Consider the following 21,502-nt stretch of genomic DNA (forward strand, 5'->3'; position numbering starts at 1 on the left):
TTTTTTTTTTTTTTTCCACAGCACTAGTTCTTGGTGGGCACTTGCAGGCTCCTGGATGTCTTCTGCTGTTCTCAGAGGCCAGCAGCCAAGTGTTCAGCAATCCTTTCTAGAATTTTGCATCTGTGACAGTTATTGAAAAGCCATGTGGGTGTTGCCATCCTGTTACACAATGTGCTTGAACCATTTATTTACTCAAGTTGAATAAAGGTTAATTTTCATTTTATCTTGTGAGTATCGGGCATGTAAATTTCAGGTGATTCATATCATGTTAAAGTCCAGAGACAGTCTTTTAATTTGGTCACTGTTTCCAACAATGGGTCATGTTAACTCTGCTTGAAAGAACTGATTAGCTTCTTCCTGAATCAATGCAGGACTACTTATACAAGGAAGACTGGGGAGACTCCTGGGATTCCAGGTCATTAGGTGGAGGTTTTCTTGGAGGCAGTGCCCTGCAGTTCACTTCTCTCTCCAAGAGTGCAAAAACAGGATTGACATGACATGACCTGGAGCAGATGAACCCCTCCAGCTCCTTCCAGGCTCCTCAGCCAACTCTCTCCTGTTTCCTATCTCAAGGCACCAACACCAACTCCTACCCGGCCACCAAAACAGAGATGGGAGAATCCAATCAGTAACAAAGTCCAGTAGGGTTCTCCTCTCAAATACTACTCACATCCAGGGGTATGCTGGTAAATGTTTAACAACCAAATCTTTGGACAGAAATTCTCAGTTTGTAATATTTACCAATTTCCATGGTGTAAATCTTCCCACTATAGCCGATTTCAAGTTACTAATGTGAAAACTCTAAATATGGAGTTGGGAAGAGATGTGCCCAAGCTTGTACGAGCACACCACTACACTCTTCCACCTTCCTGACCCCACTTCCACTGCACCAGATCAGAATTTCATGGCATTCAAGGCCCCAGGATCTGCCCCTGAGGACAGTTCAAGCCTCATGGACCCCTGTTCCTGGAAGCTTTACCTGGCAACCTTTTGCTCCTGTTGAGTCATTTAGGCGACCCGTAATGCTCTGTGTACACTCAGCTGTCACATCGAGCTGCCACGGTATGCTTTTATGTCAGTCTTTCTCACTGGTTTATGAACCTCTTGAGCACAGCAACTGATGGTTATGACAAAAGGTAGTATTTATTGAGCTGGGAACTGTGCTAAGCACCTTATATGCATTATCTCATTTAATCCTCACAACTCCATGAGGAAAATGCTCTTATTATCCTTATTCTATAGATAAGGAAACTGAAGCACAGAGAGGGTAGGTAATTTGCCCAAGGTTGCACAGCTGGGAAACATTTCAGCCAGAATTGACCTCAGGCCTGATTGTAGAACCAGGACCCTTAACTACTAAGGCACCCTTGTCTTTGTGTCTCTAGCACTTGGCACTGTGCCTGGTCCATAGCAGGTGCCTGTTGATTGTGTGTTGGGTGATTTAGTGAGGGAAGGCTAATGCTGGCAGTGTCCTTGACTAGTCTCTTTGCTCTAGTCTCACCCAGCTTCACTCCCAACAGCAGGCAGAAAGGCCTTTCAGAAATATAAACCTGATAATGTCTGATGAAAAATTGCAACGTCTTCATAACCTGTAAGGCAAATTCCTTACCTTGATACCTATGAACCTTCATGATCAGGTTTCTGAGATACGCCAGTTTCTCCAGATACACCTTCCAGCATTCATAATCACATTTATCCATTCAAATGTTATTACTCATCTGAGAAATTCAATATTTATTGAATAACTACCACATTCCAGGCCTTGTCCTGAGTGTGTAGGATCTATATAAAAAGAGGCAATTTCTACCCTGGAGGGGCTTAAAGTTGAGTGGAGAAACAGACGCACAACATGTAATTTCTACAGTGGCTGAAATAAAAGTACCCAGAGCTTGCAGTGGGGTCCATGAAGGGCGGTGTTCTGTCCGTGCCACGTTCTTCACCTGCCTCCCAGCTCTGGCCAGACCACACACTCATTTCCACGGGAGTCCTGCTGCTGACTCCATGAATTCATTGGCACATACTCTTTTCAGTTCCTGGAATGTTTTTTAAAATCACCTTCTGCTTATCCTTAAAAATTCCTCTCAAGTGTCACCTGCAGGAAGCCCTTGCCCCAGCCCGGCCAGCCTAACAGAAAGGCTCCTGCAGTAGGATGCCCACCGCCATCCCGGCACTTATCACCCTCTGCTGCTGCGGCCGATCTTCCTGTCCCTTTTGCTGGACTGTGAACTCGTCCCCAGTTTTATTCCTGGACACATGGTGAACTCTAAGTCAGTGCTGAATAAATGAGTGAAACAGTTAGTCTTTTTTTTTTTTTAATTAATTTATTTATTTATTTATTTATGGCTGTGTTGGGTCTTCGTTTCTGTGCAAGGGCTTTCTCTAGTTGTGGCAAGCGGGGGCCACTCACTATCGCGGCCTCTCTTGTTGCGGAGCACAGGCTCCAGACGCGCAGGCTCAGTAATTGTGGCTCATGGGCCTAGTTGCTCCGCGGCATGTGGGATCTTCCCAGACCAGGGCTCGAACCCGTGTCCCCTGCATTAGCAGGCAGATTCTCAACCACTGCACCACCAGGGAAGCCCACAATTAGTCTTTTAATGATTGGAAATGTCTCTGGGAAAATGTTATCTTCACTAGCTAACTGAACGGGCTGTGGCTCTCACCACTGACATTAGATTTTAAATCCAGTTTTATTTTCAGTGGATTTTCAAGACAAAAGTAACCTTAGCAAATGGGTGTCTGGTTTCTCCTCCTCTCCTCCAACTTCTCCTCTGCTTCCCCCCTCCTCCTTCTTCTTTGGAATAGCCATGAACATTTCTGCTCCAGTTCCTCATGAGCACTGGCACATCAGAGGGAAACTATCTTTATGTTTAACTTTAAAGGGCAATCAAGGGGGGAAGGGGGAGACACTCACTGTGGCTTTTTAGAATCTTTAAGAAACCTAGAGCTGCTGTAACAGACAAATTTTGTCATCTTGCCTGTCGTTTGAATACTCTGGGCAGTGCTGTTTTGGCACAAAGGGCAAAAGAGTAGATAAAGAAGGGAGGGGGGTGTCTGGGTTTGGGGAAGTGATGTGGGAAGGGAGTCCCTAGGGTGGAAACAAGAAGTGTCCTTACACAGGACTGGGGGGTGGTGGCTGGGCAGGTGTGTGGGAAGCAGAAAGGGAGGTCCTTGCTGGGCACACCCTATCCATACCTTTGGAACAGCCCTGTTTCCCCAAAGGCATGTGTATGTCTGTCAGCGGGTCTTGCGGATGCAACTTAGATTTATCTGTGGCGTCCCTGGTGGATTGATCCTCATAACCACGTACTTTTTTCTTGTCTGCCTAAGTCCAAGGGTACAGGACAGGTGACCATTCTGCAGCTGTTGCGTGCCTGGAAGGGAAGGCAGAGAACTAGGGTGAAGAAGGGGGTTCCTTGTTTCCTAGAGCAGTTCTCTGGCACTCCCCGGAGGCCTGGGTAGCTTCTGCTTTTGTGAGCAAGACTGTGACAGCCCTTCCCAGCCACAGAGAGAAACGTAGAAAAGGGTGGAATTGAGGTCTGAAACTGAGCCTCCCTGACGGGATGGGATGCCCGAGGACACACTCTTTGCAGGTTTGGGTGTTATAAACCAGCGTTTAAGACATTTAGAGCAAAGTGATTATTTTTAAAAGCATGCGATTTATTTTAAGAGGCTTTTGAGAGTTGCCCTGTGTGTGCAGAGCCTCCTGAAAACCGTTTTATCTGACACTGTGGATTTATCTTGTTGAGGAATTTCCTAAGGGTCTGGAAAGCACAGCTGTGACTTTGGAGTCCTAGAGAAAGCCAGCTACTCCAGGACTCATCTCTCCTTGTTCATTAAGAGGTTTGCACAAGCCACACGGGCAGGTCCTGGATGCTGTGGACCACCTCTTATTTCTACCTGGGGATGGAAGTTGGAGAGGGTGGATGTGGACCATCTCTTATTTCTACCTGGGGATGGAGGTTGGAGAGGGTGGGTGATGTAAAGCAAGTGGCACAAAGGTCAGGTCTGAGAATCTTTGGGCCACTTCCTACTTGTATGTGGGGAACTGTGTGTATGTGTTTGTTGGGCTGGGGGTGGTGCTGTATAAAGCAGATGGGACACCAGCAGGGGCTTCAGTGGAAACTAAACAGATCTTTTCCTCCATCTGCTTCTCTTAGCAATTGGCTTGACCAAAGCCCAGTGAAGTAGTAGAGGCAAGTTGCTTTTCTGCAGTTGGCTGGCATTGTTGGGGAAGGAAGAGGAACACGGGGCGAGGGCGGGGGAGTAATGGGGCTGGGGGTGAGAACACCCTCAAGAATCAGGGTAGGTCTCGTTGGCTTCCCTGCAGGTCACTTACTAGCTGTGTAACCCTGGGCAAGCTAGTTAACCTGTGTAATCACTTTGCCTTCTCTGTACACTGGGAATAATATTAATGTCCACCCCCTAGGGCTGTCATGAGGATTGATGAGGTCGGGCAAAGTACTTCTCCTTTTGCTTGGTCCAGAGTAAGAACTCCAGACTCCCTCTGAAAGTCCCTGAACAACCGCGATAGTGTTCAAGTTGACCTCCCTTCTTCCGTTCTTTTTCCCTTATAGTCCTTTCCCGCAAAGCAACCAGAGTGACCTTTTATAAAAGCATATTAAAGCATATTATTTCACTTTCCAAAGGCTTCTCGTTGCTCTGGCCACCTCCTCTCCCCCCGCATCCCGCCCCCTGCCCCGTGCTCCTGTGCTCTAGCCACACTGGACTGATTTGTTTCTCAAACACGCAAACACAGTCCAGCCCTGGGCTCTTGCGGTGCTGTTCCCTCTACCTGGCATGCTCTGCCCTTGATCTTTGCATGGCTGGCTCCTTCCTGAGAAAGGCCTCCACACTGAAAGGAGCTCCTTCCCCCACCGTCTATCATGCCACTCTGTTCTGTTTTCATCACCACCCGAAAAGATCCTGTTTATTTATTGTTTCTCATATGTCATGTAAGTCCTTCCCCACTGTTGCTACCTTTCCCTCCGTTAGAATCCAAGCCTCCTGAGGGGATCATGTTAATTTTTTTCATGGCTGTGTCCTCAGAACCTTGTATAGTGCTTGGCATACAGTAGGTGCTTAATAAAGAATGAATGAGGCTTGTCTTGCTCTTTCTTCCTTCAAAGGCTAGCTCAAGACAAAACTCCACTATGAGGTCATTTCTGACCATCTCAACTTTTAAAAATATCTTCCATCCATTTCCCTCTGAGTTCATGTCACTGAATGGAGTTGGCAATCTCTCTTCTCTTCCCTTTCCCTTCTCTTTTTTTCTCCCTCCCTTCCACCTGTCTCTGGCACCCATCAATTTTTACCATTTGGGAAGTGCTCAAGATTTTTAAAATTTTGTTTTAATGCCCTTGGATGAATTAGCAAGCCCAAAGATAAAGATGAAATGGCCCTCCTATACCTCCTATAACCAGTGCAGGGATCTAGTGCAAAGGTACCTTACCCATGGGAAGAATTCAAGGCTCTGGATTACATGAGGGATATGGGTGTGCAGGGTAGACAGCTGAAGTATTGCATATTTAAATTATACCTGGAAAAAAAGTCCACAAAGTTTAATAAAGTTCTTATTAAATTATCGATAATCTATTTCAGATTTCATTACGATGAAAGAAAAAACTTTTGGCTTACCACTGTTGGCAAAAGCCAAAAAAATACCAGTTGTTTCAGATCCTATTCGATTTTATTTTCCTGGGCATTTTTACATTATTACACTTTAGAATCATTTTGTTATTTTAAGACATTTTTTATTGTGGATGTTTTAAATGTATAGATTAATTTAGGGGTGTTGACATATTGTGTAATAGCAAGGTAATGAAAATACATATTTCTAATATTAACGGAAATAGTTCTAATTTTTTAACCATTGAACGTGATGCTGTTATTTAATGTAGGTTTTCTCTCACATATATGTATACGAGAGATATAGATATGTGTATATGTATGTGTATAAATATATATAATATATATGTGTATATGTATGTGTATAAATATATATAATCTTAAGCATATATGAGAGATATAGATATGTGTATATGTATGTGTATAAATATATATAATCTTAAGCATGTATTCATTGGAATCAATATTGAATGTTTAATGCCTTCTTGGCATCAGTTGAGAAGGTCAAATACTATTTTACCTTTGATATATGAATTCCAATATTGAATTATCTTTTTGTTTCTTTTTTTTTTTCATATCTTTTTGTTTCTTGATGAATTTTTCTCTTAATGGAAATGTTAAATTCTATTTGATGGCATTTTATTTAGTATTTTGGTATATTATTCACAAATGATATTAGTCTGTAGTTTTCTTTATGCATCTCATCTCTGTCAGCTTTTGGCATCAGTTTTATGCTGGCTTCATTAAAAAATTTGGGTACTTTTCTTTTTTGTCTGTGTTCCAGAATTGTGAAAATGGCAGAGGAATTATCATCTTGTTAAAGTTTGAGAAGCATGACCCATGATGCCATTGGTACTTTTATCTTTTATGCAAGGGTAGGGGGATGGTCATGAGTGGAAATTTTCTCCATTTACTCCAGGGTTTGTCAGTTTAGACTTTTTCTATATTTTTTTGTTTATTTTAGCAATTTGATTTCCTACTTATTTTAGAAAATCATTTTATTCAAAATTGTGCAAAATTGTGCAAAATAATTTTCCAAAGTGTATAATAGGGATTTTAAAAAAAAAGAGAACTCATTCTAAATTCTACCATCTAACTAGTGTCAGCTGTGGTGGAATATTATTTCATCATCTTTCTATGAATAGCTACAGATAGAAGGATGGATAATTAGATAGATAGTAGAAATAACTTTGTAAGAAATGGATCTTAGCTCACATGCACTATTTAAAGAAAATATTAAATATAATATAAAATATTAATTTTAGTTGAATTTAATAGGATAAAAAGAAGGGAAACTGAAGGAATTACAGAATTTAAATAATTATTTCTTTACTGTTAGAGGTATCAGTTCTAAAGGAGTCTTCCAAGATTAAGAAAGGGGTTTTAAAAGTTACTACAAAGTTGGAATAGTTATTTTTTTACTAAATGGTTCAGGTTTAGGGTAATGAAGATGAACTCTGAGATATGAATAATAAGATGATTAATACCACATCTCTTCCCATTTTCCCTCGCCCTACCTTCTAATTTTTGTTGCTGATATTTTTTCCTTTTTAAGGGTTTATTACTTTTACATTTTGATCTGCAACCATAATTCCCTCAGATATTCAGTTTAAATCCTATATTTATATGAATTCACTGTTCATCATAGTTTTTCCTCTTTGATTTCTATATTTCTGAGTTCTTTCTTTTGATTCATTTTTTGCTTGGCTGAATTTCACTGTCAAGGAGTTATTTTCAAGAGGAAGTCATGGGGGCTTTATACCCTTAACTTTTAAATTTTGGAATTGTCTGTTGCCTTTACGTTTGAAAACAAATTGGGTGGGTATAAGATTTTGCAAGCCACCTTCTCTTGAAACGCTGTAGAATTTATTAAATGGCTGCAGAGTACTGATATTTCATTGAATGAATGTCAATTAATGGTCATTTATTCTCAAAGACGCAGATGTAGAGAATGGACTTGAGGACACGGGGAGGGGGAAGGGTAAGCTGGGATGATGTGGGAGAGTGGCACTGACATATATATACACTACCAAATGTAAAATAGATAGCTAGTGGGAAGCAGCTGCATAGTACAGGGAGATCAGCTCGGTGCTTTGTGTCCCCCTAAAAGGGTGGGATAGGGAGGGTGGGAGGGAGACGCAAGAGGAAGGGGATATGGGGATATATGTATACATATAGCTGATTCACTTTGTTATACAGCAGAAACTAACACACCATTGTAAAGCAGTTATACTCCAATAAAGATGTTAAAAAAAAAAAGGGGTCATTTATTCTCAGTTTTCTGTTATTATATTAAGTGTATTATCATAAGTGTATTAAGTGGAATTTCTGGATCAAAGTATATACGCACATTCATTTCTTTTGGAAACATATGCTAAATACTTTTCAGACAGATTATTTAATATATACTTCTATCAGCAGTGCATAAGAGGGTTATCTTATTTCCATCAGCATTAACAGTGGATTTTATTAATTCCTTGAGTATATGCCAATTTGGTAGGCAAAAAGAAAATTTTCTCATATTTTAAATTCTGTTTCTTAGTAATGTTTAACATGTTTTGTGCATTTATTAACCAATTTGATTTTTTATTTTATGAACTGCCTTTTAAAGCCCTTTACTATTTTCTGTTGGGGTGTAGCTGTTACCTCATTGATTTGAAAGAACATTTTGGATATTATGGATATTTACTCTTTTTCATGTATATTGAAAATATTCCTCAGTTTGTCTTTAACTTTTTTCATGGATTAAAATGCTTATGATCACCAATGGATACTAAAACTGTTAGATTAAAGTTTAATGAGGAACAAAATATTTGCACAATCTCAAAGTATCTTGCCACAAATTACAAAAAGAATAGTAGTAACTTTATAGTGGAGAAAGTTGGCAGATAGTACCTTAACCAAGGGATGAAAATTAACATCAATAATGAGACACTATGATCCTCCTGATATAAGGCACTAAGAGAGACATAATATCATTTGTGTAATATTCTTGCCAAACATACAAAACTTGAATTTAACCTTGAGAAAATATGAGGCAAACAAGAATTGAGGGACGTTCTGTAAAACAGCCTACACACTTCAAAAAAAATCTAAAGAGGCATGACAACTACATGTACTATGTTATACTGGATTAAATTCTGGACCAGAAAAAAATGCTATAAATGACATTATTGAGACAATTGGCAAAATTTGAATATGGAATGTAGATTGTACAATAAAACTGTGTCAATGTTAAGTTTTTGGATTTTGATAATTTAATTGTGGTTGTGAAGATTATGTTTTTGTACATAGGAATATATACTGAAGTATTCAGGGGTAAAGGCACTTGTCCTCAAATGGTTCAGAATGGTATGTATAGGTGGGTGTGTATCTGTGTGTTTTGTGTGTGTGTGTGTGTGTGTGAGAGAGAGAGAGAGAGAGAAAGAGAAAGAGAGACAGAGAGACAAGACAGAGACAGAGAGAATAATGCAAATGTAACACAATGTTAATAATGATGAATATGAGTGAAGGGTATATGTGACTTCCTTTGTATTCTTGTAGCTTCTCTTTAGGATAGAAATTATTTCAAAGTAAAATGTGAAAAATTCTTCTCCCCTCAAAAAAGGATAAAGTAAAATTTTATCAATCTTTTTTTTTTTTTTTTTTAATTTATTTATTTATTTTATGGCTGTGTTGGGTCTTCGTTTCTGCGCGAGGGCTTTCTCTAGTTGCGGCAAGCGGGGGCCACTCCTCATCGCGGTATCAATCTTTTTTTAAAAATAGTTTTTGGCTTTCATGCCATGCTTGGGAAAACCTTCTTTATGTCAAGATCATAAGAATAGTCACTGGTGTTTTCTTTCTATGGTTTCATTTATTTATGTTGAAATCTTTGATCTATCTGCAGTTTTGGTGTGGAAGCAGGAAAATGATCCAGGTTTTTTTTCTCCCAAATATATAATCAATTTTCCCCACAACATTTATTGAATAATGAATCTTTCCTCCTTAGTGTCAAAGGATATGCTTATCATGCATCTATCATGTGTGTGTATATATATATAATATTTATATAATTATAAAATATATATATTCCATATATATGTAATATTTCTTGATATATCCTGGACTCATTTGTGTTCCTTTGATGTGTTCACTTGTGTGTTTCTCAGTACTTATTTACCCCCTTCCTCCCTAATTTTTCTGGTCATTTTTATGTATTTATTTTTCCAGATGAACTTCAGAACATTTTTCTTGAGGATTATTTGATTTCAGATAACATACAAACCAATTCAAAAGGGTTTATTGGATGTATACAGGACTTTGTCATGTAATTAGAGTAGAAGGGGAACAACCAGCCTTATTAAGGATAAAAAATCATGAAGGACCTGGGTAAAGGACCTGGCAGAAATATTTAGACTATCACTCCAGGCCTCTGCCGTAGCTATTAAGTGACTTAATCTCAACCACCGGCTTTAAAGTCTATTGGTTTAAATTTTGGGAGAAATAACTGAAGTGGTCACTGGCCAACCAATGGATTTTTTCTTTCTGATTCAGGTGCCTGTAAAGGTTGCAGGAGACTGTTTTTGTAAGGGGAAAGTTCTCAGAAAATGACTGTGTATTTGGTAGACATCATAAATAATGTCTAGTAAAAGCTTTTCAATATTGAATCTTTCAGTCTAAGAACAATGAAGTTCTTTCCATTTATTGAAATCTCTTCTTATGACCCTTCATAGAGTTTATTAGCTTTTTAAAAAAAATGTTGTCCCTAAATATATGTTTAGATATTTTAAGCTTTTTGTTATTTTGAATGGAATCTTCTTTTTTTTTCATTATATTTATCTGAATTTTTGATTGGTTATTTTTTGTATATACAAAAATAATTAGTTTTTATATTTGACTTTAACCATTTACTTTATTGACTTTTCTGATCACTTCTAATTGTCAGTTGTTTCTCTTGACTTTTCTAGGTATAGAGTCATGTTATCTGCAAAGAAAGATTGTTTTGTCTTTTTTTTTTTTTTAAAGGGGAGTGTTCAGGTATTGCATTTTATTACTTTTTAAAAATTAATTAATTAATTAATTTATTTATTTTTGGGTGTGTTGGGTCTTCGTTTCTGTGCGAGGGCATTCTCTAGTTGCGGCGAGCGGGGGCCACTCTTCCTCGCGGTGCGCGGGCCTCTCACTGTCGCGGCCTCTCTTGTTGCGGAGCACAGGCTCCAGACGTGCAGGCTCAGTAGTTGTGGCTCACAGGCCTAGTTGCTCCGCGGCATGTGGGATCTTCCCAGACCAGGGCTCAAACCCGTGTCCCCTGCATTGGCAGGCAGATTCTCAACCACTGCGCCACCAGGGAAGCCCCTGTTTTGTCTTCTTTATAACGTATTTTTATATTTTATATTCTTTTTTTTGTTATATATATATTTATTTATTTATTTGGCTGCACCGGGTCTTAGTTGCAGCATGCAGGATCTTTAGTTGCGGCATGTGAACTCTTAGTGGCAGCATGTGGGATCTAGTTCCATGACCAGGGATCAAACCTGGGCCCCCTGCATTGGGAGCGCAGAGTCTTAGCCACTGGACCACTAGGGAAGTCCCTATATTTTATATTCTTTAAAAATTCTAGTGTCTTTGTTATGGTCAGAAAGAAACCAATAAGCTTATTTTCATTTTGTAAATCAAGAAAAAGGGCAAAACTATTGTGTTGCATTTTGGGAAGTCTAACAAAAATGTGAAGCAAGATATTGAACTTCTTGCTGAACTTAACTGGAAGTAATCTATCAGACCAATAGCCAATCATCAGTCTATCCATTCATCCAGCCAGCCAGCCAGCCAGCTAGCCAATAAATGTTAATTGCTGCCTTTTTCATAACATAGCTCCTTGTGGATACAATAAGAAAGACACAGTCCTCGCCCTTAAAGACTTTAGATAGAGGAACAAACACCAAAGCAAGCAATTATAATAGTGTATAAGGCAAAGTACATGGTGTTAATGAATGCACATAAAAAAGCACCTAAACCAGCCTTGGACAGTCAGGGAAGGCTGCTCGAGGAGGGTAACATCTAAAAAGATTTCTGAAGGAAATATTTGAATGGAAGAAAGACCACACTCTCAATAAATGCATTATGCCATTTAGTTGCTTTGAAATTTTAGTGATCAGCCATTCTGAAAAGTTCATGAATCTCAAGATTTTCAATTGCCTTTGCAGCTCAAGGGGCCAGTGGCACTCTGGGGAACCCGACCCTGGATACAAGTCTGCTGGAGGAGTTCTTGGGCAATGATTTTGATTTGGCGGCCTTGTAAGTAATGAGAGTGCTGCTCTCCATTTGGTCGTTTTTTTTTTTTTAATGTTTGACTTTTTTTTAATATAAATTTATTTATTTATTATTTATGTTTGGCTGCGTTGGGTCTTCGCTGCTGCACGTGGGCTTTCTCTAGTTGCGGCGAGCGGGGGCTACTCTTCGTTGCGGTGTGGTGGCTTCTCTTGTTGTGGAGCATGGGCTCTAGGCACACGGGCTTCAGTAGTTGTGGCTCGTGGGCTCTAAAGCGCAGGCTCAGTAGTTGTGGCCCACGGGCTTAGTTGCTGTGCGGCATGTGGGATCTTCCCACACCAGGGATCGAACCCGTGTTCCCTGCATTGGCAGGTGTATTCTTAACCACTGTACCACCAGGGAAGTCCCTCCATTTGGTGTTTTTTAAATTATGAAATAATTAAATGGACTGGGAAGTGCTTCCTTCTTTTCTGTTTTCCAGAAGAGCTTGAGTAGAGTTGGTCTTATTTCTTTTATAAATCTTTGGCAGATTTCACCAGTGAAGCCAGCTAGGCCTGGAGTTTTTTGTTTGTTTGTTTTTGTTTTTGTTTTATTTAGTTTTAATCTGAAGGCCCTCACCTTCCAATTCAATATCATTAATAGATATGGGGCAATTCAGGTTATCAATTAGTAGTTATCAACTTAGGCAGTTTATATCTTTCAATGAATTTGTATATTTCATCTAAGTTTTGAATTTACTGGCATAAAGTTGTTCATCATATTTCCTTTTTATACTTTTAATGTCTGTAGAATCTATAGTGAACAACAAGTGTTATTCTTTTTATTTATTTATTTATTTATTTATTTATTTATTTATTTATTTATTTATTTATTTATGGCTGTGCTGGGTCCTCGTTTCTGCGCGAGGGCCCTCTCCAGTTGCGGCAAGCGGGGGCCACTCCTCATCGCGGTGCGCGGGCCTCTCACCATCGCGGCCTCTCTTGTTGCAGAGCACAGGCTCCAGACGCGCAGGCTCAGTAGTTGTGGCTCACGGGCTTAGTTGCTCCGTGGCATGTGGGATCTTCCCAGACCAGGGCTCGAACCCGTGTCCCCTGCATTGGCAGGCAGACTCCTAACCACTGTGCCACCAGGGAAGCCCACCAGCTTTCTTTTAAAAAACTTACATGCAATAAAATTCCATTTTTGTCTTGTGTATGGTTTTGTGAGTTTTGACAAATTCATAGAGTTGTACAACTACTGCCATGATTACCACACACAACAGTTCCCTCACCTGAAACGTTCCCCCTACACTTCCACTTTGTGGTCAAACCCAACACACACCCCTAACCTCTGGTGACCACTGATCTTTTCTCTGTCCTTATAGTTTTGCTTTTTCTGAATGTCACATAAATGAAACCATATGGTATATATAATTATGAGTCCAGTTTCTCTCACTAAGCATAATGTCTTTGCTCATTCTTTTTTATTGCTGAGAAAAACTCTGTTGGATTGTTGTAACAGAGTTTGTTTATCCAGTCACTCATTCAAGGACGTTTTGATTATTTCCAGTTTTTGGCAATTATGAATAACTTCTATAAATATTCATGCACAGGTGTTTGTGTGATCAAGAGTTCTAATTTCTCTAGGGTAATACTTTGGATAGTCTGCTGGGTCATGTTGTAAGTGGAAGCTTAACTTTATAAAAATTGCCAAATTTTCTAGAGTGGCCATACCATTTTACATTACCACTAGCTATATATTCTAATAGGCTTATAGTGGTATCTCATTTTGTTTTAATTTGCATTTTCCTATCAGCGAATGATGTTGAGCCTTATTTCATGTGGTTGTTTGCCATTCATACGTTTTCTTTGGTGAAGTCTTTTTTCAAATTTTTTGCCCATTTTAAAAAATTAAAGTTTTCTTATTTTTGAGTTTAGAAAATTCTTTAAATATTCTGGATATAAGAACTTTATTGGATATGTGATTTATGAATACTTTCTCCAAGTCTATAATTTATGTTTTCATTCTCTTAACAATGTCTTTCCCAGAGCAGAAGTTTTAAATTTTGATGATGTCCAATAGATCAAATTTTTCTTATGTGGTTTGTTCTTTATATCTAAGAAATATAGATATTGCCTAATTTAAGTTCCCAAGGATTTTCTCCTGTTTCCTTCTAAAAGTTTAGTTTTACATTTAGGTCTATGATCCATTTTGAATTAATTTCCATGTAAGTTTTGAGATATAAGTTGAGATTAATTTCTTTGTATATACATGTCCAGTTACTTTCAGAATCCCTTGCTGGATAACCTTTCTCTATTGAATTGTCTTTACACTGTTGTAAAAAATCAGATGACCATATTTGTGTGGATCTATATCTAAACTCTTTTATTCTGTTCCACTGATCTATATATCTGTTATTTTGTCAGTACCACGTTATCTTGACTACTGTAGTTTTATCATAAGTCTTAAAACCATATAGTGTAAGTTCCCCAAATTTGTCTTCTTTTGTAAAATTGTTTTGGTTATTCTAATTCCTTTGACTTCTCACATAAATATTAAAATCAGCTTGTTTATATCTATACAGTGCTGCTGGGGTATAGATTAGGATTGTATTAAGTATAGAGATCCATTTGGGGAAAATCGACATCCTCACAAAATTGAGTCTTCCAATCCATGAACGTAGTATACCTCTCCATTTATTTAGGCCTTCTTTGCTTTTTTTTCATCAGCATTTTACAATTTTAGCATACAAATCTTATATATATTTTGTTTAGATCTACACCTAAATGTTTTATGTTTTTCTTTGAGTTATTGTAAGTAATAGTGGTTTTTAAATTTTTTTCAAATTTAATTCCCAATTATTCATTGCCAATATACAGAACTATTATTGGTTTTTATATTTTGGGCTTAGGTCCTACAATCTTTTTTTTTTTAATCTTTTAAATTAAAAAAAAAATTTTTTTTATTTGGTCTGGCCACATGGCTTGAGGGATTTTAGTTCCCCGACCAGGGATCAAATCCGGGCCCCAGCAGTGAAAGTGCCGAGTCCTAACCACTGGGCTGCCAGGGAATTCCCAGGCCCTGAAATCTTTTTTTTTTTCTTTAAATTTTATTTATTTATTTATTTATGGCTGTGTTGGGTCCTCGTTTCTGTGTGAGGGCTTTCTCTAGTTGTGGCAAGCAGGGGCCACTCTTCATCGCGGCGCGCGGGCCTCTCACCACCGCAGCCTCACTTGTTGCGGAGCACAGGCTCCAGACGCACAGGCTCAGTAGCTGTGGCTCACGGGCCCAGCTGCTCTGCGGCATGTGGGATCTTCCCAGACCAGGGCTCGAACCCGTGTCCCCTGCATTGGCAGGCAGACTCTCAACCACTGCGCCACCAGGGAAGCCCTCAGGCCCTAAAATCTTAATGAAGCCATTTACTAGTTTAAGAGCTTTTTGTAGATTTCTTGGCTTTTTATATCTTGACAATCATGTCTTCTGCAAATTGGAACAGTTGTATGTCTTTCTTTCAAAACTGTATGCCTTTGAATATTTTTTCTTGCCTTATTGAACTGGGTAGGACTTTGACTATGATGCTGTATAGGGAAATAGAGAGATCAGACATCCTTGTCTTGTCCCTGATCTTAGAGGGCAATCACTCAATTTTTTATTATTATGTATGATTTAGCTGTAAGATTTTTTTGTAATCCCCTTTATTAGGTCAAGGAGATTCTCTTCTACTCCTAGTTTGCTGAGAATTATTTTATCATGAATGGCTCTTGAATTTTGTCAAATGTTATTTCTGTATTTATTAATATGATCATATGTTTGTTTCCCCTGTCTGTTATTATGGTGGATTACTTTGCTAATTTTTGAATATTGAACCAATCTTGTATTCCTGGGATAAACCTCAGTTAGTTTTAAAGTATTATCTTTTTATGTATAGCCAGATTCAATTTGCTAAAATTACTTTGAGGATTTTGCATCTATTGGTCTCCAGTTTTCTTATACTGTATTTTTATGGCTTTGATATCAGGATATTGATAGACTTCTAAAATTAGTTGGGAAGTGTTTTCTCCTTTAAATTCACTGGGTGAGATTGTGTGGAATTGAATTTATTTTTTCCTTAAATGTTTGATAGAATTCACCATGAACTCTTCTGTGCCTGTAGCTTTCTTTGTTGGAAGACCTTACTATGAATTAAATTTATCCAATAAATTCAGGACTATTTATGCTGTCTCTTTCTGCTTAAATAAGTTTTGGTAGCTTGTTTTCTTTTTTCCACAGGGAATTGATCCATTTCATTGTCAAACTTACAGGCAAAGAATTGTTCATAGTATTTATTATGTTTTTATAGGCTTTTACAGGCTCTAAGGAGTCTGTACTGATATTCTCTTCTGTTTCTTATATTGGTAATCACTTTCCTCTCTCTCTCTCTCTTTTAATTAGTCTCTTTAGAAATGTATAAGTTTTGTTGACCTTTTCAAATAAGTATCTATTGGTTTCATTGATCTCCTCTATTGTGTTTGTTTTCAATTTCACTAATTTCTACTCATTATTTCCTTCCCATTGCTTTGGGTTTAGTTTGCTCCTCTTTGTTTAGTTTCTTAAGGTGGAAGCTTAGTTCTTGATTTAAAGTCATCCTTTGCTTTCTAATTTAATCATTCAATGCTATACATTTCCCTCTCCATATGGCTTTAGCTGCCTTCCTCAATTTTTGATATGCTATATTTTGATTTTCTTTCAGCTTAAAATATTTCCTAATTTTCCTTGAGACATCCTCTTTAACTCTACCTAGGTGGCTGGAATTGTGTTAATTTCCAAATATTTGGGAACTTTCCATGTATTTTTCTGTCACTGACTTGTAGTTTAATTCCATTATGGACAGAGAACATACTCTATATAATTCTAATTCTTTTAAATTTGTTAAGGTTTGCTTTATGACCCAGGATATGGTCTATCTTGGTGAATGTTCCATGTGCACTTGAAAAGAATGTGTGTTCTGCTGTTGTTGGGTCAAGTGTTCTATAAATGCTAATTAGGTCAAGTTGGGTGACATTGTTTTTCCAGTTTTCTATAGCCTTGCTGATTTTTGTCTACTTCTTTTATCTATTACTGTGAAAGGAATGCCAGAGTCCTCAGGAATGATTGTGGATTCAGAGTCCTCAGTTAAGTTCTTTTCTTCTCAGCACTGTCTTCTGTCTTCCAACTTCTATGGTTTCTGATGAGAAATAGGCAGTTATTTGAATCATTGTTCCCTTGTATGTAATATATCATTTTTCTCCACTTGCAAGATACTGTTTTATCTTTGGTTTTCCGCAAGTTTATTATAACATGGCTGGATATGGGCATGGTTTTCTTTGAGATTATACTGTTTGGGATTTGCTCAGTTTTTTAATCTGTAAATTTTTGTTTTTTTACTACCTCTAGGAAGTTTTTAGCCATTATTTCTTCACATTTATGTTTCTGTACCAACGTCTTTCTTTCCTCTCTCTAGGACTCCAATGATACAAATGTTAGATCTTTGATATGGTAGACAGGTCCCAGAGGCTCAGTTAATTTTTTCAATCTTTTTCTTTCCTCTCTGTTGTTTATACTGGATAATTTCTATTGATTTGTCTTTAAGTTCACTGACCCTCTTCTGTCATCTCCATCTGTTATTGAGCCTACCTTGACATTTCTGTAAATGCCCTTCCTTCTCTCCCTCATGAAAGACAGAGAGTGGAACAAGATGTGAATCTCAATAGTAATGGGGAAACCTATTTGCAGGTATTTTGGTACCTGCCTCTTGCTGCTCTTTGCCAACAAAAACATCCTTGCCAAAATGACCGTGGGGAAGAAGGGAGGCTCAACATTTTGCAAGCTAGTTAAACACACACACACACACACAACTGGTGGGTTGCCACATGTCTGAGCCCACACTCTGAGCTGGCTCTTCTGCTTCAGGCACTGCATGGGCTGAACCCAGGCACTAATCGCCCTTGTGCCTGCCTTCATATTCCTCTCAATCCATCCACGCAGCTGCCATGAATTCCTGTGAGAAGGGTGGGCAATGGGTATATCCTTACCATCTCTGCCTACAAAAAACCTGCCAGAAGTTGTCAGTTTCTGTCCCCTACAAGACTTTTCCTCGAAAGAAGGTAGACCTGATTCCATCAGGGTTCTGTTTAATCATCTGGATCACTTTTATAACTGGCATAAAGTACTTTAGCTGTTTGTGGGGAAAAGTGAACAAGTCTTAAGTCTTATTCGAAGAGCTGTCCTTCTACCTGGGAGTTCAAAAATCTATCATATGATCTTAGTCTCCATGATAATAATGGTCCTTCCAGCAAGACCAGAGATACCTCCCTATAGGCGATTGCTACTGAGATTCCGACATGGTTTGCCCAATCAGATTCACTCTCTACCCTTGGGAGTGGGTGTGTGGCATTTGTAAGTGAGGTAGAGGAAGGAGTTAATACTGTTGAGTATTTACCAAGTATTAGGCATTGTTCTTTGCACTTTACATATTTACTCATTTAATTGCATATTTGATTTTACACATTTCATTCTCTTATCAACTCTTCCAAGTAGGCACAGTATTATCCATATTTTACACATGAAGAGGCTGAAGTACAAAGAGGTTAAGTAACTCTTCATATGTCAATAAGTGGCAAAGCTGGGATTAAAATATGCCTGGCTCTAGAACACCTGCCCTTTCTTCTACATTTGTCTTTTGGATTAATTGATGTTTTAGGGGATGTTTCAGACTCCGTGACTCTCAGGGAAATACATTAAGTGGGTCTACATTTATCTGCCAAAAGGTGTGACTCAGAATGGATCCTGAGCCATAGTTTGCAAAGATTGTCAGAGTTCAGGCCCGTTAAAGAAAAGTCCTATGATCAGATAAGCTGCTATTGCCTGATAAAAACGGCTCAGGTGCATGCAGTTAAGTGGAGCTGCAATAGAAATCCAAGAGAGAACAAGTGGAAACAGTCCCAGTCCGTGACCATGGATTTGTTGGGCTGGTCCAATGATCATTGCATCTGTACAATGTATTCAAATACCCCAAGTGTTGAGTATTTCTAAATACCAGGCTCTCTTTTTGCAGGTTAGTTGCATTCCTCACAACAGCGCTGGGATACAGGTTTTCTTGCTGGGGCTCCCAGCTAATAAATAGCAGAGTTGGGATTCAAACATGAATTTACTACAAAGCCTGAGTTACTTCCTCTCTACTATATTGCCCATGAATTCTGCCTTTTAAAAGTATCAATGACAACCCTTTAAGCTATTTAAGAGAACATTAGGCTGTAAAATTTCTAGGAGCAAATTTGAATCTCATGGGCAGATTTTCAAATCTCAAATATATTAAAAAATGGAATTATTGGCTCTGTGAAACAGATGTCCCTAAATGCTCTATGGAAAACTGGTCCCCCGAGATGCTGTGGGAAAAAAAGTTCCATGATCAGTAATAAGTATGTGACTCACTGGCTTAAACAAAATTAAATGTATTTCTTTACTGCAGGACTTCTCAGGGCCTTTGCTGTGCTAATATGCAACTGGGAAAGGGAAACGTTATGCAGTGTTCTCAAACTTATGTGGCCATGGGCCCCTTTTGGGAGCATGTACCCACGTATGAGCATTGGGATGTGCTGCTCAGGACATTCTCATCCTTCCGTTTGAATCTAATTGGTATGTTGAACCAGGGGCAGTTCTGTCAGGATGGGAAGATTCCTGACAATTGCTCTTAACCCTGTATTTCCTTGCGTGGTGGAGTCCAGGGCAGCTGTCTGCCCAGGAGGAGTAGGAGCAGGCAAAAGTCCTCTCTGATCCCCTAGGTTAGCCAGCTTGTTACCTACTAGGCACACAGGTGAGCTGTGGTGGCTGGACACACCGGGAAATGTCCAGGTATGGAGTGCCGCCTGGAGGGCGGGAGGCTAGAGATTTAGGGGAAAGCATAAATTCCTGGAGGTTGCGGTGAAAAAGGACAAGAAGTGTGTGTCTGTGTTTGTGTGTCTGTGTGTGTGTGTGTGTCTGTGTGTGTCTGTGTGTGTGTGTCCGTGTGTGTGTCTGTGTCCGTGTGTGTGTGTCTGTGTGTGTATCTGTGTGTGTCTGTGTGCATGTGTGTCTGTGTGTCTGTCTGTGTGTGTATCCGTGTGTGTGTGTGTAGAAGAAGGAAGGCTCTGGAAAAGTCACCAGTGAATCTTCAAGACAGGTTTGTTTCATTCAGAAATGCCCAGAGATTCACCTGCTTCCTTCCTTTACTCAAAGTGCAGGCCAGGTTGTAGCAGCAGCAGCAGCATCGCCTGGGAGCTAGGACTGTGGCACCTCAGGCCCCGCCCCCAAAACGCTGAATCAGAATCTGCAGTGTTAACAGGATCCCCATGGGATTCACAGGCATATTACAGTTTGAGAAGCCCTACTTTAGGTCACTTGCACATGCCTCCTTCCCGACCACCTCCCAAGTCCCAGACCAAGTCATACAGTTTGGTTTGAGTGTGTTCAGTGCGGGTAGACAGTATACCGAGGTTTAGGCTGGCCTTGAGGTGCTGCAGATGGGGTAAGAGGGAACTAGCTGAAGACACTGAGGTGACAGCTAATCACAAGTTTGAATGGGTGACTTCATAGGAGGGGAACCTAGAGACATATTAGGTCCGTGAGGAATCAACTCCAGGTTTCATTTCATTTCATTCTAATGGTTGAGCTTAAGCATCTAATATTCTGGGTTTCACTTAGGACATATCTTATTGAGGCTGGAAGGAAAAATGAGTTAGGCGTCAATGACCAGCTGCATGTTTTACTTCCTCCACCAGTAGAGTGGGGCTGATAAACTCTTTACTGTGATGTTGCGAAACGGAGTGAGGTAATCCGCATAATTCTATGAGATGAGCTTGTTAAAGGCTGAGTTCATTGACTGGTTTGATTTCTGGGTTCAAACGGATGCAGCAGGAGAAAAGCTAAACAGAATCCTGGGCGAAAACATTACCAGTGACTTCTAGATTCTAAAGATTTTGTAGAAAATGAAATAACTTATAGTAATTAATTTGATTAGGATATTTAAATAGCTGTATTGAAAACATTGTGTTCTTTAGAGTATAAACTCTGGTGATAGATCACTTTACTCCAGTTTGACTAGATGCCAGATGAATAATCTCGGGTATGTTACTTAACCTCATCAAGCCTCAGTTTCATTGCCTGTGGTGTAGGGGCAGTAATAGTACCTTTTCACACGGTGGTAGCAGAGATTAGATGAAGCAACACCTGCAAGGGTTAGCTCAGTGCCTGGACCAGAGTAGGTCCTCCATAAAGGTTGTCTATTTCTAAAGCAGCAGGGGGGAGCGGTGAGAGGGTCAGGGCTCTTGCAGTTTGCCAAGATAGAGCCGAAGGGGAGGGGTGGCAACTTGCTTTTCTTGCTTCCACTGCCCTGTCATGAAATGATCTTCTTGGGCTACTTTATTCACTGATGACATTTCTGCCAAGGCCCTTTCCCATCCCAACTTCCGGGTAGTGGGTACAAACCCTATGCAAGTTTGATCAAGTATTTATCAAGTGCCTACTACGTGCTCACCAGTGGGCACTATGCAGGAGATACACACACACACACACACACACACAGTATTAAGACACGCTCTTAAGTGAATGTCTGCATGGGAGGACATGAATCATACACATGAAAAACTGGAGAAAATAC

At 39.3% G+C, this 21,502-nt stretch overlaps 1 protein-coding gene across 3 annotated transcripts in view; it reads left to right on the top strand.

Annotated features, from left to right (window-relative positions):
- The window catches only part of MYRFL (myelin regulatory factor like), a 116,530-nt gene that overhangs the window by 22,149 nt on the left and 72,879 nt on the right, over positions 1-21,502 (top strand). For all 3 annotated transcript variants that reach the window (XM_059936483.1, XM_059936484.1, XM_059936485.1), the window contains exon 2: positions 11,808-11,898. In XM_059936483.1, the coding sequence (XP_059792466.1) occupies positions 11,808-11,898 (91 nt within the window). The remainder of the gene's footprint in view (positions 1-11,807; positions 11,899-21,502) is intronic.

Source organism: Balaenoptera ricei, chromosome 10 (assembly GCF_028023285.1).
Source record: "Balaenoptera ricei isolate mBalRic1 chromosome 10, mBalRic1.hap2, whole genome shotgun sequence".
Lineage (NCBI taxonomy): Eukaryota > Metazoa > Chordata > Mammalia > Artiodactyla > Balaenopteridae > Balaenoptera > Balaenoptera ricei.